General features: G+C 38.0%; 1 protein-coding gene across 3 annotated transcripts in view; it reads left to right on the forward strand.

Moving 5' to 3' along the window:
- GTF2H1 (general transcription factor IIH subunit 1) overlaps positions 1–15,988 on the forward strand; it is a 37,014-nt gene that overhangs the window by 930 nt on the left and 20,096 nt on the right. Inside the window, exons 2-8 of one of the 3 annotated variants that reach the window (XM_008686925.2) lie at positions 4,019–4,066; positions 6,940–7,108; positions 10,144–10,336; positions 11,069–11,231; positions 12,377–12,470; positions 13,703–13,852; positions 13,979–14,058. In XM_008686925.2, the coding sequence (XP_008685147.1) occupies positions 4,064–4,066; positions 6,940–7,108; positions 10,144–10,336; positions 11,069–11,231; positions 12,377–12,470; positions 13,703–13,852; positions 13,979–14,058 (852 nt within the window). In that variant the 5' untranslated portion in view covers positions 4,019–4,063. Of the gene's footprint in view, positions 1–4,018; positions 4,067–6,939; positions 7,109–7,874; positions 7,940–10,143; positions 10,337–11,068; positions 11,232–12,376; positions 12,471–13,702; positions 13,853–13,978; positions 14,059–15,988 lie in introns of those variants that run through there. The other 2 variants (XM_008686927.2, XM_008686926.2) reach the window with 2 other exon arrangements.

The following is a 15,988-nucleotide window of genomic DNA, read 5'->3' on the forward strand; positions in this document are numbered from 1 at the left end:
CCAGTGTACAAAACAGCATGCCCTCATGGAATTGAATTTGGGAGGGCCAAGCCCCACCCAGTCCGCTTCCCCTCTTGAAAGAGTTTGAAAACCACTTAACTGGGCTTTAGTAAATAAGCCGAAATTGCCAACCCCAAAATAGATTTTTAAAGTTAAAACTAGAAAAAATGAAATGGAGAAGTCACAACAGAAGGGAAGATAATCTCTAGTATCAGGCCTATGGCTTACAGAAGGACTGGGCTCTGGAGAGAACTTTGTACCTTTCAGCAGACCTAAATACTTCATTTGGGAAGGAAAGAGATAATTGGACACCATTAAACCTGTTCTTTTGCCCTCACTCAGCTGACATTTAGCAGTACCGCCGATCGAAAGTTTGAGTTCTCTTAGGTGATATTATATACACACAGTAGTGCCAGTGTAGATTAGCCATGCAAATGCAGAGAGGGTTCTTTAAAAGTACTAGGAAGATTGGTGCAGAGAGGAATCTGTTTAATAAACCAAATGATCAGCTTACTGCATGTACTGCCTCTGAGGCTTTTATCTTCTCCCTGTTGGTTTATCTTTCCACCTTTTAGCCCTGCTTTTCTGTGCTGCTGGGTTTTTTTTCCCCCTACCATCAGTCTGAGCTTTCCAAGCATTTTGACCACTATTTCTACCTCACAGATACTGCTTCTAGAGATGTCTTGTGCCCTTCCTCTTTTCTCTCTTAGTCTGCCTTCATTGTGGCAGTATCAGGCGTCCAACTAATAAGTAATAAGTCTCTCCCTTCCCCACTTTGATCACCAACTGATTGCTCTCTCAATTTTAATATTGTACTCTTGTCAGCATGCAGTATTTATTAGTGAATATGAGCATACATTCATTCTGTCTTGGTCTCTGTCGCATTTTCCTCCTCCTGCCTCTCCCTGCACTGCTGTAAAATGAAAAAGTGCTTGGTCTCAAAATTGCTACATCAGTTATTCCCCTTAATAGCTTCATTGTGTGTGTAACTTTCATTAAAATGGTAAATTTTGTTCGCTTTTTACATACTTTCAAGGTCCTATTCTCTGTAATGCTGAATTGTTAAAATTTTTTTGGATTGCCTCATAGCAAGCAGCATTCCAGATCTCCATTTTGTATGCTGGCAAATACAGCAGCTCTCTCTATTAATAATCCTCCTTTTAGAGGCTGTTATGGAGTTTATATTTCACCTGTTGTCCTTGTTTCTGCCTCATTTATTTCTGCACATTAGAAAGGATGTAATTTAAAGGTTTCTGTTGATCAGTTTCAAATTCTTCCTATCCCTGTTTCCTTCTAAACGAGTTACTAGAATCTCTGAGGGACGATACTCTGATCTCTGAGTCGAGAACTATAATGCTTCCTGAAGTTTAGCCAAGGATAAATGTGCAAAGGTGTCTTATGTATCTTACCAACCTGGTGTTCTTTTAACAACAAGGATCTTAAATTGATGTCACAGATATTTGTTGGACTCTTCATATAGGCCAAATATGTGGCTGGGTGCTGTATTGCAGTGAATACAACACATGCATCCTCTTCCCTTTATGAAGCTTGTAGTCTGTCAGGGGAGACAAACATTAAAAGAATTACTTTAGAAATTAATTATAGTTGTGATAAGTGCTATCAAGAGAACAGAAAGTCTTGCCTAGTAATTTTGAAACTTAGTACTCTAAGTACCAAAAAAATGATTAAAAGCTAGTTGATAGGAGAGAAGGAGAATGCGCAAAGGCTCAGCAAGGCATGTACGTTTAACTTCAAGCAAATATTTAACTGCAAATGAATTAATCCCTTTACTGGAGGATCTTGCTATTTAAAGAAGTCTTGTGGCAGATAATTTCATAAAGTAAATAATCTTTTAAGTAGGGACACCTGAGTGGCTCAGTCAGTTGAGTGTCCAACTCTTGGTTTTGGCTCAGGTCATGATTTTGGGATCCTGGGATCCAGCTCCGCTCTGTGCTCTGCAAGGAGTCTGCTTGTCCCTCTCCTTCCCCCTCTACTCCTTCTCCGAGTGCTCACGCACAAGCTCACTCTCATAAATAAATGATAAAATCTTTTTAAAAATATAATCTAAAAATAATCTTTTAAGTAAAGATAGATCATCATCAACCTGATTTAAGTGGGACTAACCAATATTTTTCATAAACAAAATATTCTGTGGCTCTTATAGAGGTTTACTGGGGAGAAGTTTTTGCTACCCATGGAGCCATCTTCAAGAAAAATCCGAAAATCACATAAGGCATTGTAGAATATCCCCACTGGTTTTTTTAAACTTTCTAAAACTGGTCTTGTACAATTAACAGAGGTGCTACAAATGAACAAGGAAATTTGCCAAGCAAGTTAGCTGTGAAACAATTGACTTGTCATCCCAATGTTCAGTTACTTATCTCTGATTTATTTTTAATGTTCTCCCAAATGGATTTTAATACAAATGGTTTTACGTGTAGTGACTGACTCTAATGGTTCCCTCCATCTAATTTATTCTCCATTTTACAGTTTCTCTGTCTTCACTTATCTTTTCTTTCTTACCTTCTTATCTCAGAAAAGTTGTTCTGTTCTTTTCCAAAGCTAGCACTTTTTATTTGTGCATATAAGCCCAGTTAATTGGAGACTTGCTCTATCAGCTGTCCTTGCTCACTGCTTTTCCTCCATATATGGACATACTTAAAATCATCTTAAAATTGCTCTCCCCCTGTCCATAAAGCCTCCCCTCCTATCTTTCAGATTTTGATTCGTGTTTCCTAAAATGTGGTTTGTATAGTATACAGTGTAACTTCAGATAGTACAGACTGTTTTTTTATTCTAAGTTGTTACAATGTGTATTGTGATGAATATCAAAATTAATATTAAAGTATTAAATGGTTCCATAAATGTTATAGAATTTTCTTTATACATTAAATTTTTAAGGTAAATAAAAAACAATCGATACATATTACAGAAATTTTGAAAATAACAAAACAATTGTTTTCTTTTCTTTTTTTTTTTTTTTTTTTTTTTTTAAAGATTTTATTTATTTATCCAACAGGGATAGAGACAGCCAGCGAGAGAGGGAACACAAGCAGGGGGAGTGGGAGAGGAAGAAGCAGGCTTATAGAGGAAGAGCCTGATGTGGGGCTCGATCCCACAACGCCGGGATCACGCCCTGAGCTGAAGGCAGACGCTTAACCGCTGTGCCACCCAGGCGCCCCCAAAACAATTGTTTTCTTACACTAACACCCCTAACACTTTCCCATGTTACCTTACAAACCTCTGGTTTGATAGGGAGCAAACTCTTGGAAAGACTTTTTTAATAACTACTTTTCTCATTATAGAATATGTATTATAGAAAATCCAGAAAATGAACATTCAAGTTGTCTGTAATTCCCTCACCAGTAGGTAACCACTATGAAGTTGGGTGTATATCCCTCCAGTCATATATATTTGCAAAATAGCATGGTGGAACTCCAAGGTCGGGCTGACCCAGATTCAAACCTAGCTGCTTCCTTGATGCATTGGTAAAGCATCTTGATTTTTTTTAGATCCAGTTTCCTTTATCTGCAGAATAGAACTAATAATAGAACCTACCCTGGGATTGTTAACTGGGGACCGAATGAGATAATGCCTGTTAAAAACTTAGCCCAGTGCCTGCCACATATTAGTAAGCATTGAGTACTTTTTTTTTTTTTTTTTAAACATAAGCTCTACACCCAACGTGGGGGGCTTGAACTCATGACCCCGAGATCAAGAGTTGCATGCTCTACCAACTGAGCCAGCCAGGCTCCCTGCATTTAGTACATTTTAGAGAAGTTTTTTAAATTTAATATGAAATAAACTACATGCTTTTTTTCCTGCTTTTTTTGATTATCTAACAGTGTATCTTTTCATATCATTAAATAGTCTTATAAAACAGTAGTTTTTCAAACATTTTAAGCAGCAAAGCTCTAATCAAAATCTAGGAGGATATTAAATAAATAAGTAAATCAGTTAAAAGATGGTATTATATATTAACAATGTTTATCTTTGTTGTGTATGTTTTATATTATAGATATCCAAACTGGAGATTGTAAAACAACATGGGGAAGTATTTTCAATGGCAAGTGAAAAACAAGTTAATTTATCTCCACCTGCATGACTCAACAGCACTTCATCACACTCTTCATGTCCGGAACTGAATTCCTTGTCTTCACTTTCAAACCTGTTCTTCCTTCTGAATTCTTTCTGTAAATGGCACTACTGTACTCATGCCAGTAGGGCTTGGAAGTGGGGTATGAGCAAGCAGTTGTGACCCCTTCAGTGCTTGCAGTGTCTCTTCATCCTGCTTCCTCAGTATTCCTCCTTGTCCCTTCCTCTCTGTTCTTGCTGCCACCAGCGTGGTTCAGACCCTTTGCTAGTCCTTCTCTTAAGTCTCTCTCGTATTGTCCACAGATTAATTTTTATAAGATACAAATTACTGCCCTATTCAAAAGTCCTTAGAGGTTTTCTGTTGTCTACCATGGTGGCATTCTCCACTGTCTCTATCTTAACCATCCAGTTCCATTATCCCATTGATCTTTGTCATGAACTTTATACTACATGCAGAGCAGACTGCTTACCCTTCCTAGCGTCTCAAACCTTTGCCCCAAACCGTTCCCTTTGCCTGTAATGCCTATTTCCTTTTCTCTGTCAAAATCCTTATTTAAGACCCAATTCATAATTAATGTAGGTATAAAAAAGAAGAAACTACTGATACATGTAGTAATGTGGTGAATTTCAAAAAACAGGTTAGGTGAAACGTTAGAGAGTACATGGTGCATGGTTCCGTTTATATGAAAACCTAGGAAAGATGGAAACTAATCTGTGGTGATAGAAATCAGAAAATAGTTGCTGGAGGGTGAGAGGAAGAGAATTGAGTAGAAAAGAACATGAGAGAATTTTTGGAGGTGGTAGAAATGTTGTCTGTCTTGTTTTGAGTAATGGTACACGGATGTATACAATTGTTGAAATACATCAAACAGATCACCTAAGATGTACACGTTTTGGTAGTTTGTTAATTACACCTGACTTTTTAAATTGCACTAAAAAACCTGTGACAAACCTTTGGTAAAACCTCCTGTGAAGAAATGGCCTCTGAGTCCTAATTCAGAACATTTTTTATCTCCCTTTAGGAACCTCACACATTCCAATTTGTATACACTGAGACATATCTTTCTCACTAACGGGTAGCTCTTTAAAAGCAGAATCATTATTGTCAGACATTCATCTTTGGATAACCCCTGGACTTGTTGGCTCAGCACAGATTTATTGAATAAATGTATTCACATTGACCCTTTTTCTTTCTATTCCTCGAGTAGAGTAACCTGTAAAGGTACCTATGAAAGGGAATATGCGGCTACTCAAAATTCAGGAAATCGGCTTCAGAGAAATTAAGATTTCACTTTTTACTTGAATTTTTCATTTCTAAATTACTGCTTGAATGAATTTTTTTATTTTAGCTACATTTGTGGTGAGCATAACTTGTCAGATCACTATATTATACATATGAAACCAATGTAATACTGTGTGTCACCTACAATTAAAATGTGTTTTAATCCAGTCATATTTTTCATTAATCCTCAGAGGTGATGGAAGAGTTGCTGATTTCCGTGATTTGTAATGCCTGCCGCTCTTCCTGATGCTTACTTTCCCACCATGTCCACATAGAAGTGTTCGTCAGTTATAACTAATGGCAGATGCCGTATTTTGTTGTTCTCAATTGTTTTAACCTCCAGGAAAAATGCTTCAATAAAGCTTCACTTGTTTGCTCATGGCAAATTTAATTCTTGTACCTAGATATGTTAATTTCTCTAAACTTGTATTTTAAGCTATCCCTGAAGAAGTAAATGTTTTAAAGGTATACTTTAAATTATTTCTTTGGGAATGAAGTCATAACCTCACCAGAAATGACATGTATGGGGCATTTGTGCTATCGCTTTCCCCATCACAGCCCATGGCAGACATCGCCATCAATCATGGCTTCTTTCCTGTTAAACCCATACAGGGTTTAACAAATTCCTTTCCAGCCTCATATTCCAGACAGCCACACCCAGGCCTCTAGGATTTGGGTTGAGCATTTAAGGAGTAGAAAAGCTGTTTCCTAGGTAATGAATTAGCCACATACAAGTGAGTCTTTGGCCAAGACCTGGAGAACGGTTGAAGACATTTGATTGCTAAATGATGGGGAAAATAGCATCTGAAGTGTTAAGGGTTAAAAGTTTTCTTTTAAAGCGCACAGGAGGAAACTTAGACCAGGAATCAGGAAACGTGGGTGTGGTTTCAGCTCTGAGAGTGGTTCTGGGAAGATCACACAAACCCTGTGGCACTTAGTTGTTTCAGCTGAAAACAAAATTGAACTAAACATTCAGTAAGGTTCTAATTCTAAAGTTCTACAATTCTAGATGTAGATTAAAGACAGCATATCTGGGGGCGCCTGGGTGGCACAGCGGTTAAGTGTCTGCCTTCGGCTCAGGGCGTGATCCCGGCGTTAAGGGATCGAGCCCCACATCAGGCTCCTCCGCTATGAGCCTGCTTCTTCCTCTCCCACTCCCCCTGCTTGTGTTCCCTCTCTCACTGGCTGTCTCTATCTCTGTCAAATAAATCAATAAAATCTTTAAAAAAAAAAAAAAAGCGTATCTGTAGTCAAGTCATACATTTAAGACTTAGGAATATTACTGAGGAACTAAAAGTAAAATTGAAAATAATTCTGATTAGAATATGTAGAAATGGTTTAAAAACCGGCAAGTGTCATAAACTGTGTTGTGTAAATTCACACCTGTCACATGAGCAGATTAAATTTGATTTTAAAGGATAATGCCATACAACTTTATCTTCGACTTTCAATCAGGGACTTTTTTCTTCCTCATTATTAGTTCAGGTTTAGATTTGGAAAGGACTCCAGAAGTCAACAAACCCGATCCTAATTGAGATGTGAAATCTTTTATCTTTTGTTAGCACTTTCTAGGCATCATGGCAACTTCATCTGAAGAAGTTTTGCTGATTGTGAAGAAGGTGCGTCAGAAGAAGCAGGATGGAGCTTTATACCTCATGGCAGAGAGAATCGCTTGGGCACCTGAAGGCAAAGATAGATTTACCATCAGCCATATGTATGCAGATATTAAATGTAAGTCAGCTATACTAAGGTCTGATGGGATATTTGTTAGTAATTTTATTTAAACAATTGCTCATACACTCTTTGTGGGTTTTTTATTATAGTGTCCAAAAAAGTCAACCATATTGAAGTAATTATAAAGTGGGATCCCTGAACATATGTTATTCTGTAACCTGTGATTAATAATAGAGTTTGTATAATTTTATATATGTAAATCTATATCATGTGAAGATTTCCACAACCTTTTTTTTTTATTAAATTATAATATGTTATTCACCATACAGTACATCGTTAGTTTTTGATGTAGTATTCCATGATTCATTATTTCCACAACCTTCTTTTAGGAGTTGCATAATACTCCACTAAATGGTTCGACAATCATGTACTTAATTAGTTTTCTGTTGAAAGACAGTTAGGAAGTTTCCAGAATTCTTTTAATGCAAACAATACTGGAGTATAGTTCTGTGGGCTAGTATCTTTGTGAGGTTGTATGTGTGAGGTACATCCCTGCAGTAGATTTACTGGTTCAGGTGGTTCATGCGTTTAAAATGTTATTAGATGATGGCAGATTGCCCTTTAATAAAATTGTATCATTTAATCAAGTTGTCTAATTAATCTTTGGCTACGTGGCCGCCATCTGTTGAGAAGATAGACTCACTTTTTTACTGGACATAGATAGGAGAAATACAGAGCACGGTATCCTTAAAATTGTGGTATCTGATCTGTGACCGTTAATATGAATTCACTTATTTTCCTTGACATAAAATTCTTCTCCTAGATGAAATCCTGTGTCGATTTCAAGGAACATGACACCTCAAAAAACAGACAACCTTCCACATTCAGGTGCTCAGTTTATAAATGTCCTTTGTGTGTGAACAGTGGCCCTAAGGACTTCTGCTTTGCTGCTGGAAATGACCAAGATTTTCATCTATCTCCACTATGAAATAACTTAGAATTTTAACTTTCAAAAGGAAATACTGTTTAAAATTCATCATAATTAAGTACTGACTAAGCTATCTGGTCTTTTGTCCACTTTTCTGGTAATACTACCTCCTTTTAAAATTTTGTGGAAAAGTGCCTCGCCAAGTTCCTCCTAGTATTTTTACAAATCAACATTTGTACCAGAAGAAACTCATAAATTAGGAACTACCTCTATTAACATTTTTCTTAAACAGGAAGCTGGTCCTGTAGCTCTGCAAAATACATACTCATTGTGATATCCACAACATTCAATAAAGAATATACTCTTCTCCTATTCTCTCGGCAGTTCTGTTATTGAGGAGAGCACATACCCAAATCTAGATCTGTACCAGATCAGTTTTCATTTTAAGTTGAATATTTGAAAGAATACCCATTTCTGAAAGAAGCCACTCAAAGTTGTCAATAGCAAATTGCTAAGGTGAAAATCAGCAGTTAAATAAGCTAATTCAAAAACTTCAGGGGGCGCCTGGGTGGCTCAGTCGGTTAAACTTCTGCCTTCAGCTCAGGTCGTGATCCCGGGCTTCTGGGATTGAGCCCCACGTTATGCTTCCTGCTCACCAGGAGTCTGCTTCTCCCTCTCCCTCTGTCTGCTGTTCCCCCTGCTCATGCTCTCTCTCTCTCTTTCAAATAAATAAATAAAATCTTTAAAAAAAAAAAAACAAAACAAAACCTCAGAAGTAGGCCTCTCAGAGGCAAAAGCTAAGATAGAGCAAGGATAAAGCAATGACTGAGAAAAGGTGCCTAGCAAGGGGTGATAGTTTTGTTTCAGAGAAATAGAATACCAGAGTAGGCTGGCTGCCAGTGTAAATTGCTCTATATTGCTATTTTTGGTAGTAAGATATTTTATTTAAACTGTGGTCTGGAAGCGGCATCTTTATTGAAAAAGTTTGTTTAGAAGCTGGGTGGTTTGGGTTTCAGGCTCTAGGCAGCTTGTTTCACACTACCAAGACTCTCCCATTTCATGGGACAAAGCCCCTCCATCTCTCTTCCCCTGAAAAAGAGAAGCGCTACTATTGCCATGAGGCCCACTACTTTAGGAGTACAAGTTCTCCATTATGTAGGTGTATTTTGATGTTCCCAGCCTCAATTTATTATGAAAAGTTTCAAAGTTATAAAAAATTTTAAGAATGGTACAGTGCATACCTTTATAACATATCCCACTTACTATTGTGTGTGTATACACTAACTGCTCTGTAATATTTTCACACCAAGAAATTTTTAGTAATAAATATCCAGAACGTTGTTATGTTTCCCCAGTTGTCTCAATAATGTTTTACGCAGCAGTGATTTTTCTTTTTGTAACTATAATCTGGCTTCACAGGTGGAGTTGTAGTCTCTTCAGTCTTTATAGGCTTGTCACATACCACTTTCTGATTATGTTTGCTCGTCGCTTCAGGGTTTTCTCTGATTTATTTGTGTAGACCTTTATTTCTCAAAAACTGGAAGTCAGGTCTACAGGCTTGATTATACTCAGGTTAAACCCTCGCAGCAAGAACAACACATAGGTGGTGGTATTTACTTATTCCCGCCCCTCAGAAAGCCCGTAGTGTGAGGTTGCCCCACCCACTTTGGATGAAACTAAGTTTCATCCCTTGGTTGAAGTGATGAAACCAGATCTCTCAAATGTAAAATTACGTATTCTTCTTTGCAATTAGTAAGACATGGGCTGTGTTTTGGAGTTTTTTGAACTACGACAGATCATTTTTATTAATGATAATGTTTTTCGGAGTCAGCTATTCAGGACTCTGGTTGGCTATTTAGAGATCTGCCCCAGTTGAATGGAAGCAAAAGCCCTTTAGTATCTTGAGGTAGAGACAGTGGTGAGAAGTGCCACACAAAGAGGATACTGAAGGAGGAAGCAGAGTGTTAGCAGTGAATTTGTTAAACTGTGCTCTGATTATTTGGGATTATTTGAGAAGAGGGCATTTCTGCAGAAGCATTAAGATTGGAGCAGGGCAGCTAACGCCCAAAGGAATTCTGAATCTTCAGGGGAGGAAAAGTAGCCTATTGTAGGACAGTTTTCAGTGTGGGTGTCCTCATCTAATTTGCCTCATGCTTCTTTTTAGGCCAGAAAATCAGTCCAGAAGGAAAAGCTAAAATTCAACTTCAGCTGGTGTTGCATGCAGGGGACACAACTAACTTCCATTTTTCCAATGAAAGCACAGCCGTGAAAGAGCGAGATGCAGTGAAAGACCTTCTTCAGCAGCTGCTGCCCAAATTCAAGAGGAAAGCGAATAAAGAGCTGGAAGAGAAAAACAGGTGAAGGGGGAAAAGAATAAAGAGACACTGGATTCTCTCTGGTTTCTTAGTAGAGTAACAGCTTGTTATTTCTTATCCCTTGTGCTGCATTAAATTAAATTAACTGTCTTAAACCTAACATCTGATGAGGAACACAGCTGAGACTCAAAGGTGATAAGGTCCTTTCACTCCTTCTCCCGGTTCTCTGTCGCCAAGATGACACGAAACCATTAAAAGTGCTTGCGAATGAGAAACCTGAAAGAAATCATATTGTAAAAAAGTAGAGAAGACATATAAAATAATGAGTTTCTGATAAGACAAATTATTCTGTCGCCAATATCTTCCAGGCCATCCTTGCTTAAGTCTCCAGGTGCTTATCAGCGAGAAATTGGTGGCCGGAATATCTCAGGCGTACCTCCTCTCTCCCCTTTCACCTTTATTTGTGAAAGAGAATACAGTACAGTACAAATACAGCCACAGTGACCTTTGTATCACTGGGTATAGAGATGAGTACCACCAAATCTATACCCTCAAAGAGTTTAGATTTTGCTTCTTCAGACTTCCATTTATCTTCATTTGTTTTCCAAAGATGATTTTTTGTTTGTTTTCATACTGACAAATGAACTAAATGCCAGCATCATAAAATGAAAGTCGAGGGTCTCAGGGTTTCATGTTGTTAAAATCTTTTTAAAGTGTTTCATAAATAGTGTTTTATTCTAGAAGTTCAATATATTCAATATATTCTATCACCAGAATGCTGCAAGAAGATCCTGTTTTATTTCAGCTTTATAAAGACCTTGTTGTGAGTCAAGTGATCAGTGCTGAGGAATTCTGGGCCAATCGTTTAAATGTAAATGCAACAGAGAGTTCTACATCCAATCATAAGCAGGATGTTGGCATTTCTGCAGCATTTCTGGTATGTGACCCTTCTACATTTCTGCAGGGGGAGAAAGATAGAAAAAACCCTGGTATATGTGTTAACAGTGCCCCTTCTTGGGGTGCCTGGGTGGCTCAGTTGTTACGCATCTGCCTTCGGCTCAGGTCATGATCCTAAGGTCCTGGGATTGAGCCGTGCACCGGGCTCCCTGCTCAGCAGGAAGCCTGCTTCTCCCTCGCCTGCTCCCCCTGCTTGTGTTCCCTCTCTCACTCTCTCTCTGTCAAATAAATAAATAAAATCTTTAAAAAAAAATGCCATTTCTTTTGTAAAACTTAGCATTTCCTTGAATTTAAATCAGTGGATACTTTGGTATCTATGGTATTCATCTAAAATATTTTAAAAATAAATGCAATATATTTTAAATAGATACTTTTTGCCAGCTATACTTTTTTGTCTTGGGTACTTGACCCTAACATGCTGGAAATTAAAGGGACTTTAATAAAATAAAGAGAATCTTTTAGCAATTGGACTAATACTTGTTTCCCCTAATTCTTTTAAATGTAGAACTTTCTAATACCTTTTTTTATGATTGCTATATTTATAATGCAGAGTTAAATGTGTAATGACCATCGTGTTAAGATTTATAAAATGTATTTTAGCGAAAAATTGGGAATACTTTACCTGTACAGTGAGAAAGTGGGATTCATTTAATCTATACTCTGGTGGAACCAAAGCAGTATTTATGCATTTAACAAAAATTTGAGTACCAATTATATGTTTAGCATCTTCCTGGGTGCTTAGTAGTGAATTGAATTAATAGGGCCTTTCCTAAAGAAACCAGTCAGATAGTATTTACTTAGTAACCAAGGTTTATAGCTGTTTTGGTAACTGTACAAGTACTATGTTAAAGCTCTACTAGCTATCTGCCTTTGGTCACACTTACATATCTATTTGACCATGTTGAATTTTCAAGGAAGCAGATTTTACACATCAGTAAGATGATGTGAAACCAAACCAGGCTTCTTTGAGCCGTATCTCAATGCCAAAAGTAAGGGTGAGGAACTTAATTTCTGTCTCTAGTTTATTCAGAAAGTCTGTTTTGCCACCTTTGTCCGGTGTCTATTATATGCTACACATCTTCCCCCAATATTCTAATGACTATATATGTGTGGTCTTTATTTTAGGCTGATGTCCGGCCCCAAACAGATGGATGTAATGGTCTGAGATACAATTTAACCTCTGATATCATTGAATCCATATTTAGGACCTATCCAGCAGGTAAGAAGAATCAGCTTTTCCACATGGTTGAAGTATTTCTTTGGATGAATTCAGTAATACATCAGTGGAAAACAGAAAGCTTACCCTTTGTTCCTGATGAAGTGCAATAAAATATGTGAAGACATATGGTAGTTACTAACGGGTCATTATATAATGTGCTGTCATCAGTTCGTAAGATGACTTTCCCATTCTTCCATCAGTGGTTCTTAAACTTTTTTACCCTTCAGCATATCTGTACAAAATGACCTGCTCCAGAGGTATCAGTAAATGAGTCTCTACAGCAGTAATTCACATCATCCTTTATGCTGCCTCAAGTGACCTTTATAACCCACAGATCCTTACCCTTGCAGAAAGCATCCTAAAAGTATAAATGACCTGACCCCAGCCTTAGTAATTTATGCTGTGCAGCCAAGGTTGAGAGCACCATTTCAGTTATTCTACTGACCATACAGTTCTCTCTCTCCACTCCCTCACTCCTGCTCCTTTAGTCCTTTGAAAACATTTCTTGAGACCCTATGGGACTCAAGTATTGTGTCACTGCCACCTCTATAAAATCCTGACTTCTTTGGGCAGGTACAAGCCTCCCCTTTGCTTCTATAGCAGCTTGTGTCTGCCTCAAAGAATTATCAAGTTGTAATGTAATTATTTTCATATTTTTCTGATAGTAATAATTATATAGTGTTTATTATATACCAGACACCATTCTAAGGCTTTTATGTATATTAACTCATTTAGTCATTACAAATAATCTTATGAAGTGGGTGCTCTTGCATACCTTCATGTAACAGATGAGGAAAAAAGATGCAGAGAGATTATGTAATTTCCACAAGATCACATAGATAGTGAGTGGCAGACCTAGGATTTTAAACTCAGGCTCTCTGGCTCAGGAGACCATGCTCTTAACCTCTTTGCTTGTATGACTCTGAGCTTCAGGAATGTGCTGCACCGATAGTCTGTTGGGTATTGATTCTTGGTATTTCTGCTAAAACTTTGAAACTTGTTCCTTGTCTTGGCGCAAAATAAGGTTTTTTTGTAATTTGTTAAGATTCATAAAGGTAGTGTGTCACCTAATCTCTCAAGTTATATTTCATATTTACAGTTAGATGATTATATACGGTATGTAAAGTTGAGTAGTTTGATCTAGTTTTTGCTGTTAATCTGTATTTTGATTAATTTGAGAGATTTTAAGAAATGGAAATTGTGTATGTAAATATTATGGTTTTTTTCTACAGTAAAAATGAAATATGCAGAAAATGTTCCCCACAACATGACAGAAAAGGAATTTTGGACACGTTTCTTTCAGTCCCATTATTTTCACAGGGACCGGCTGAATACAGGGTCAAAGGACCTCTTTGCAGAATGTGCCAAAATAGATGAAAAAGGTAACTGTTTATCCCTGACATACGTTAAATTTAATTTACTGCTCTCTAGTTATAGTGCTCTTAGTGAACTTTTTATTTTTGAGGAAGGTCAGTCTTGACCAACTTTTTATTTCATTGATTTTCTAGGGTTAAAAACAATGGTTTCATTAGGAGTGAAAAACCCACTACTTGATTTGACAGCTTTGGAAGATAAACCATTAGATGAGGTAAGTGGTATTAAAAGAATTTATGAGAGGGGTGCCTCGCTGGCTCAGTTTGTAGAGCAGGTGACTGTTAATCTAGGGTTTGTGAGTTCGAGCTCCAGGCTGGGCGTAGAGCCTACTAAAAACAAAAAACTTATATTTTTTAAGGTTTTATTTATGTATTTGAGCAAGAGACAGAGAGAGCACGAGTGGGGGGAGGGGCAGAAGGAGAGGGAGAAGGATAGGCAGACTTCCGGCTGAGCACAGACCCTGATGCAGGGCTTGATCCCAGGACCCTGAGATCACCACCCAAACCAAAATCAGATGCTTAACCAACTAAGCCACCCAGGAGTCCCACAAAAAACAAATTTTAATTTAAAAGAATTTATGAGAGGGGCACCTGGTGGCACAGTCTGCCTTTGGCTCAGGGCGTGATCCCGGCGTTATGGGATCGAGCCCCACATCAGGCTCCTCCGCTATGAGCCTGTTTCTTCCTCTCCCACTCCCCCTGCTTGTGTTCCCTCTCTCGCTGGCTGTCTCTATCTCTGTCAAATAAATAAATAAAATCTTTAAAAAAAAAAAAAAAGAATTTATGAGAGAAAACAGTCTTTCGGGGCGCCTGGGTGGCTCAGTCGTTAAGCGTCTGCCTTCAGCTCAGGGCATGATCCCGGGGTCCTGGGATCGAGCCCCATATCGGGCTCCTCTGCTGGGAGCCTGCTTCTTCCTCTCCCACTCCCCCTGCTTGTGTTCCCTCTCTCCCTGGCTCTCTCTGTCTCTGTCAAATAAATAAATAAAATATAAAAAAAAAAGAAAGAAAACAGTCTTCCTAGTCTTCAACTAGTTTAAAAATTGCCTTCAATGTAGATTGTGCTTTTGAAAATATAAAGAAAATTTCATTATTTGGAGTGATTTATTAGAAGTGCTTGTCAATAGCACTGTTTGCTGTTAAAATTGCTGTGAAAAATTGAAATTCCTACATGACTTGCTAAAACTTTTTTTAAGACTTTTGCTCCCATTGGTACTTCTCTAGGTAATGTGAAGTCTTAGCGTATTATGAATCCAGATTTATTCTCTGATGTTATTCTGAAGAAATGTGGATCAATATCAGTAGGCCAAGAAAAGATAAACATTTTTCCATAGAGCACTGTTTGTCAGATCTAGAGCATGCCCGTGACCCTTAGCCCACACTAGTTCCAATATGTGTCAACAGCTAGCCCACCAGGTATGCGCCACCTATCTCCGAATCGTGACTACAGACTTACAGATACATTCAGTCACGGGAAAAGATGGGATCCCTTTTGATTGAGGCAAATTCCGTTCCCACCCCTATCTTCTAAGCTAGAAGCCTGCCTTCCTCAGTTATTGTCTTCACACTCAGATTTTCATTTTCTTACCTTTCTTTTGGTTCCTCTTCTGGCCACATACACGTTTTCTAAACTTTTTCCTTTATTTTAGTGTATGGTACTCACGAGGTGAGGAAACCAATGTTAAACTTTTGACCTACAGTCTTTAGCAGAAAATTATCCTTGGTGCCCACATGAGTCATTTCCTTAATGAAATTGAGTTTTCTAGGTAATTCTCCACATTCAGGCACTTTCTTTGTGAATTTCAACATATTAAAATATGGCCCTGCCCTCCTTAATCATCCTGAAAAAATGAAGCTTTGTGAAGCTTAGAGGTGTAGCTTAATGTGGGGAAAGTGTGCCTTTTTTTTTTTTAATATTTTATTTATCACAAGCAGGCAGAGACTCACTGCTGAGCAGGAAGCCTGATGTGGGACTCGATCACCAGACCCTGGGATCATGACCTGAGCTGAAGGCAGACGCTTAACCAACTGAGGCACCCAGGCGCCCCATTAGTGCTTTTTAAAAAAAATAAAATAAAAATGATGGTATGTTGGGGTGCCTGGCTGGCTCACGTGGAAGAGCATGCTACTCTTGATCTAAGGATTGTG

The sequence above is a fragment of the Ursus maritimus genome, unplaced genomic scaffold (assembly GCF_017311325.1).
Source record: "Ursus maritimus isolate PB19 unplaced genomic scaffold, ASM1731132v1 scaffold_23, whole genome shotgun sequence".
NCBI classification, from domain to species: domain Eukaryota; kingdom Metazoa; phylum Chordata; class Mammalia; order Carnivora; family Ursidae; genus Ursus; species Ursus maritimus.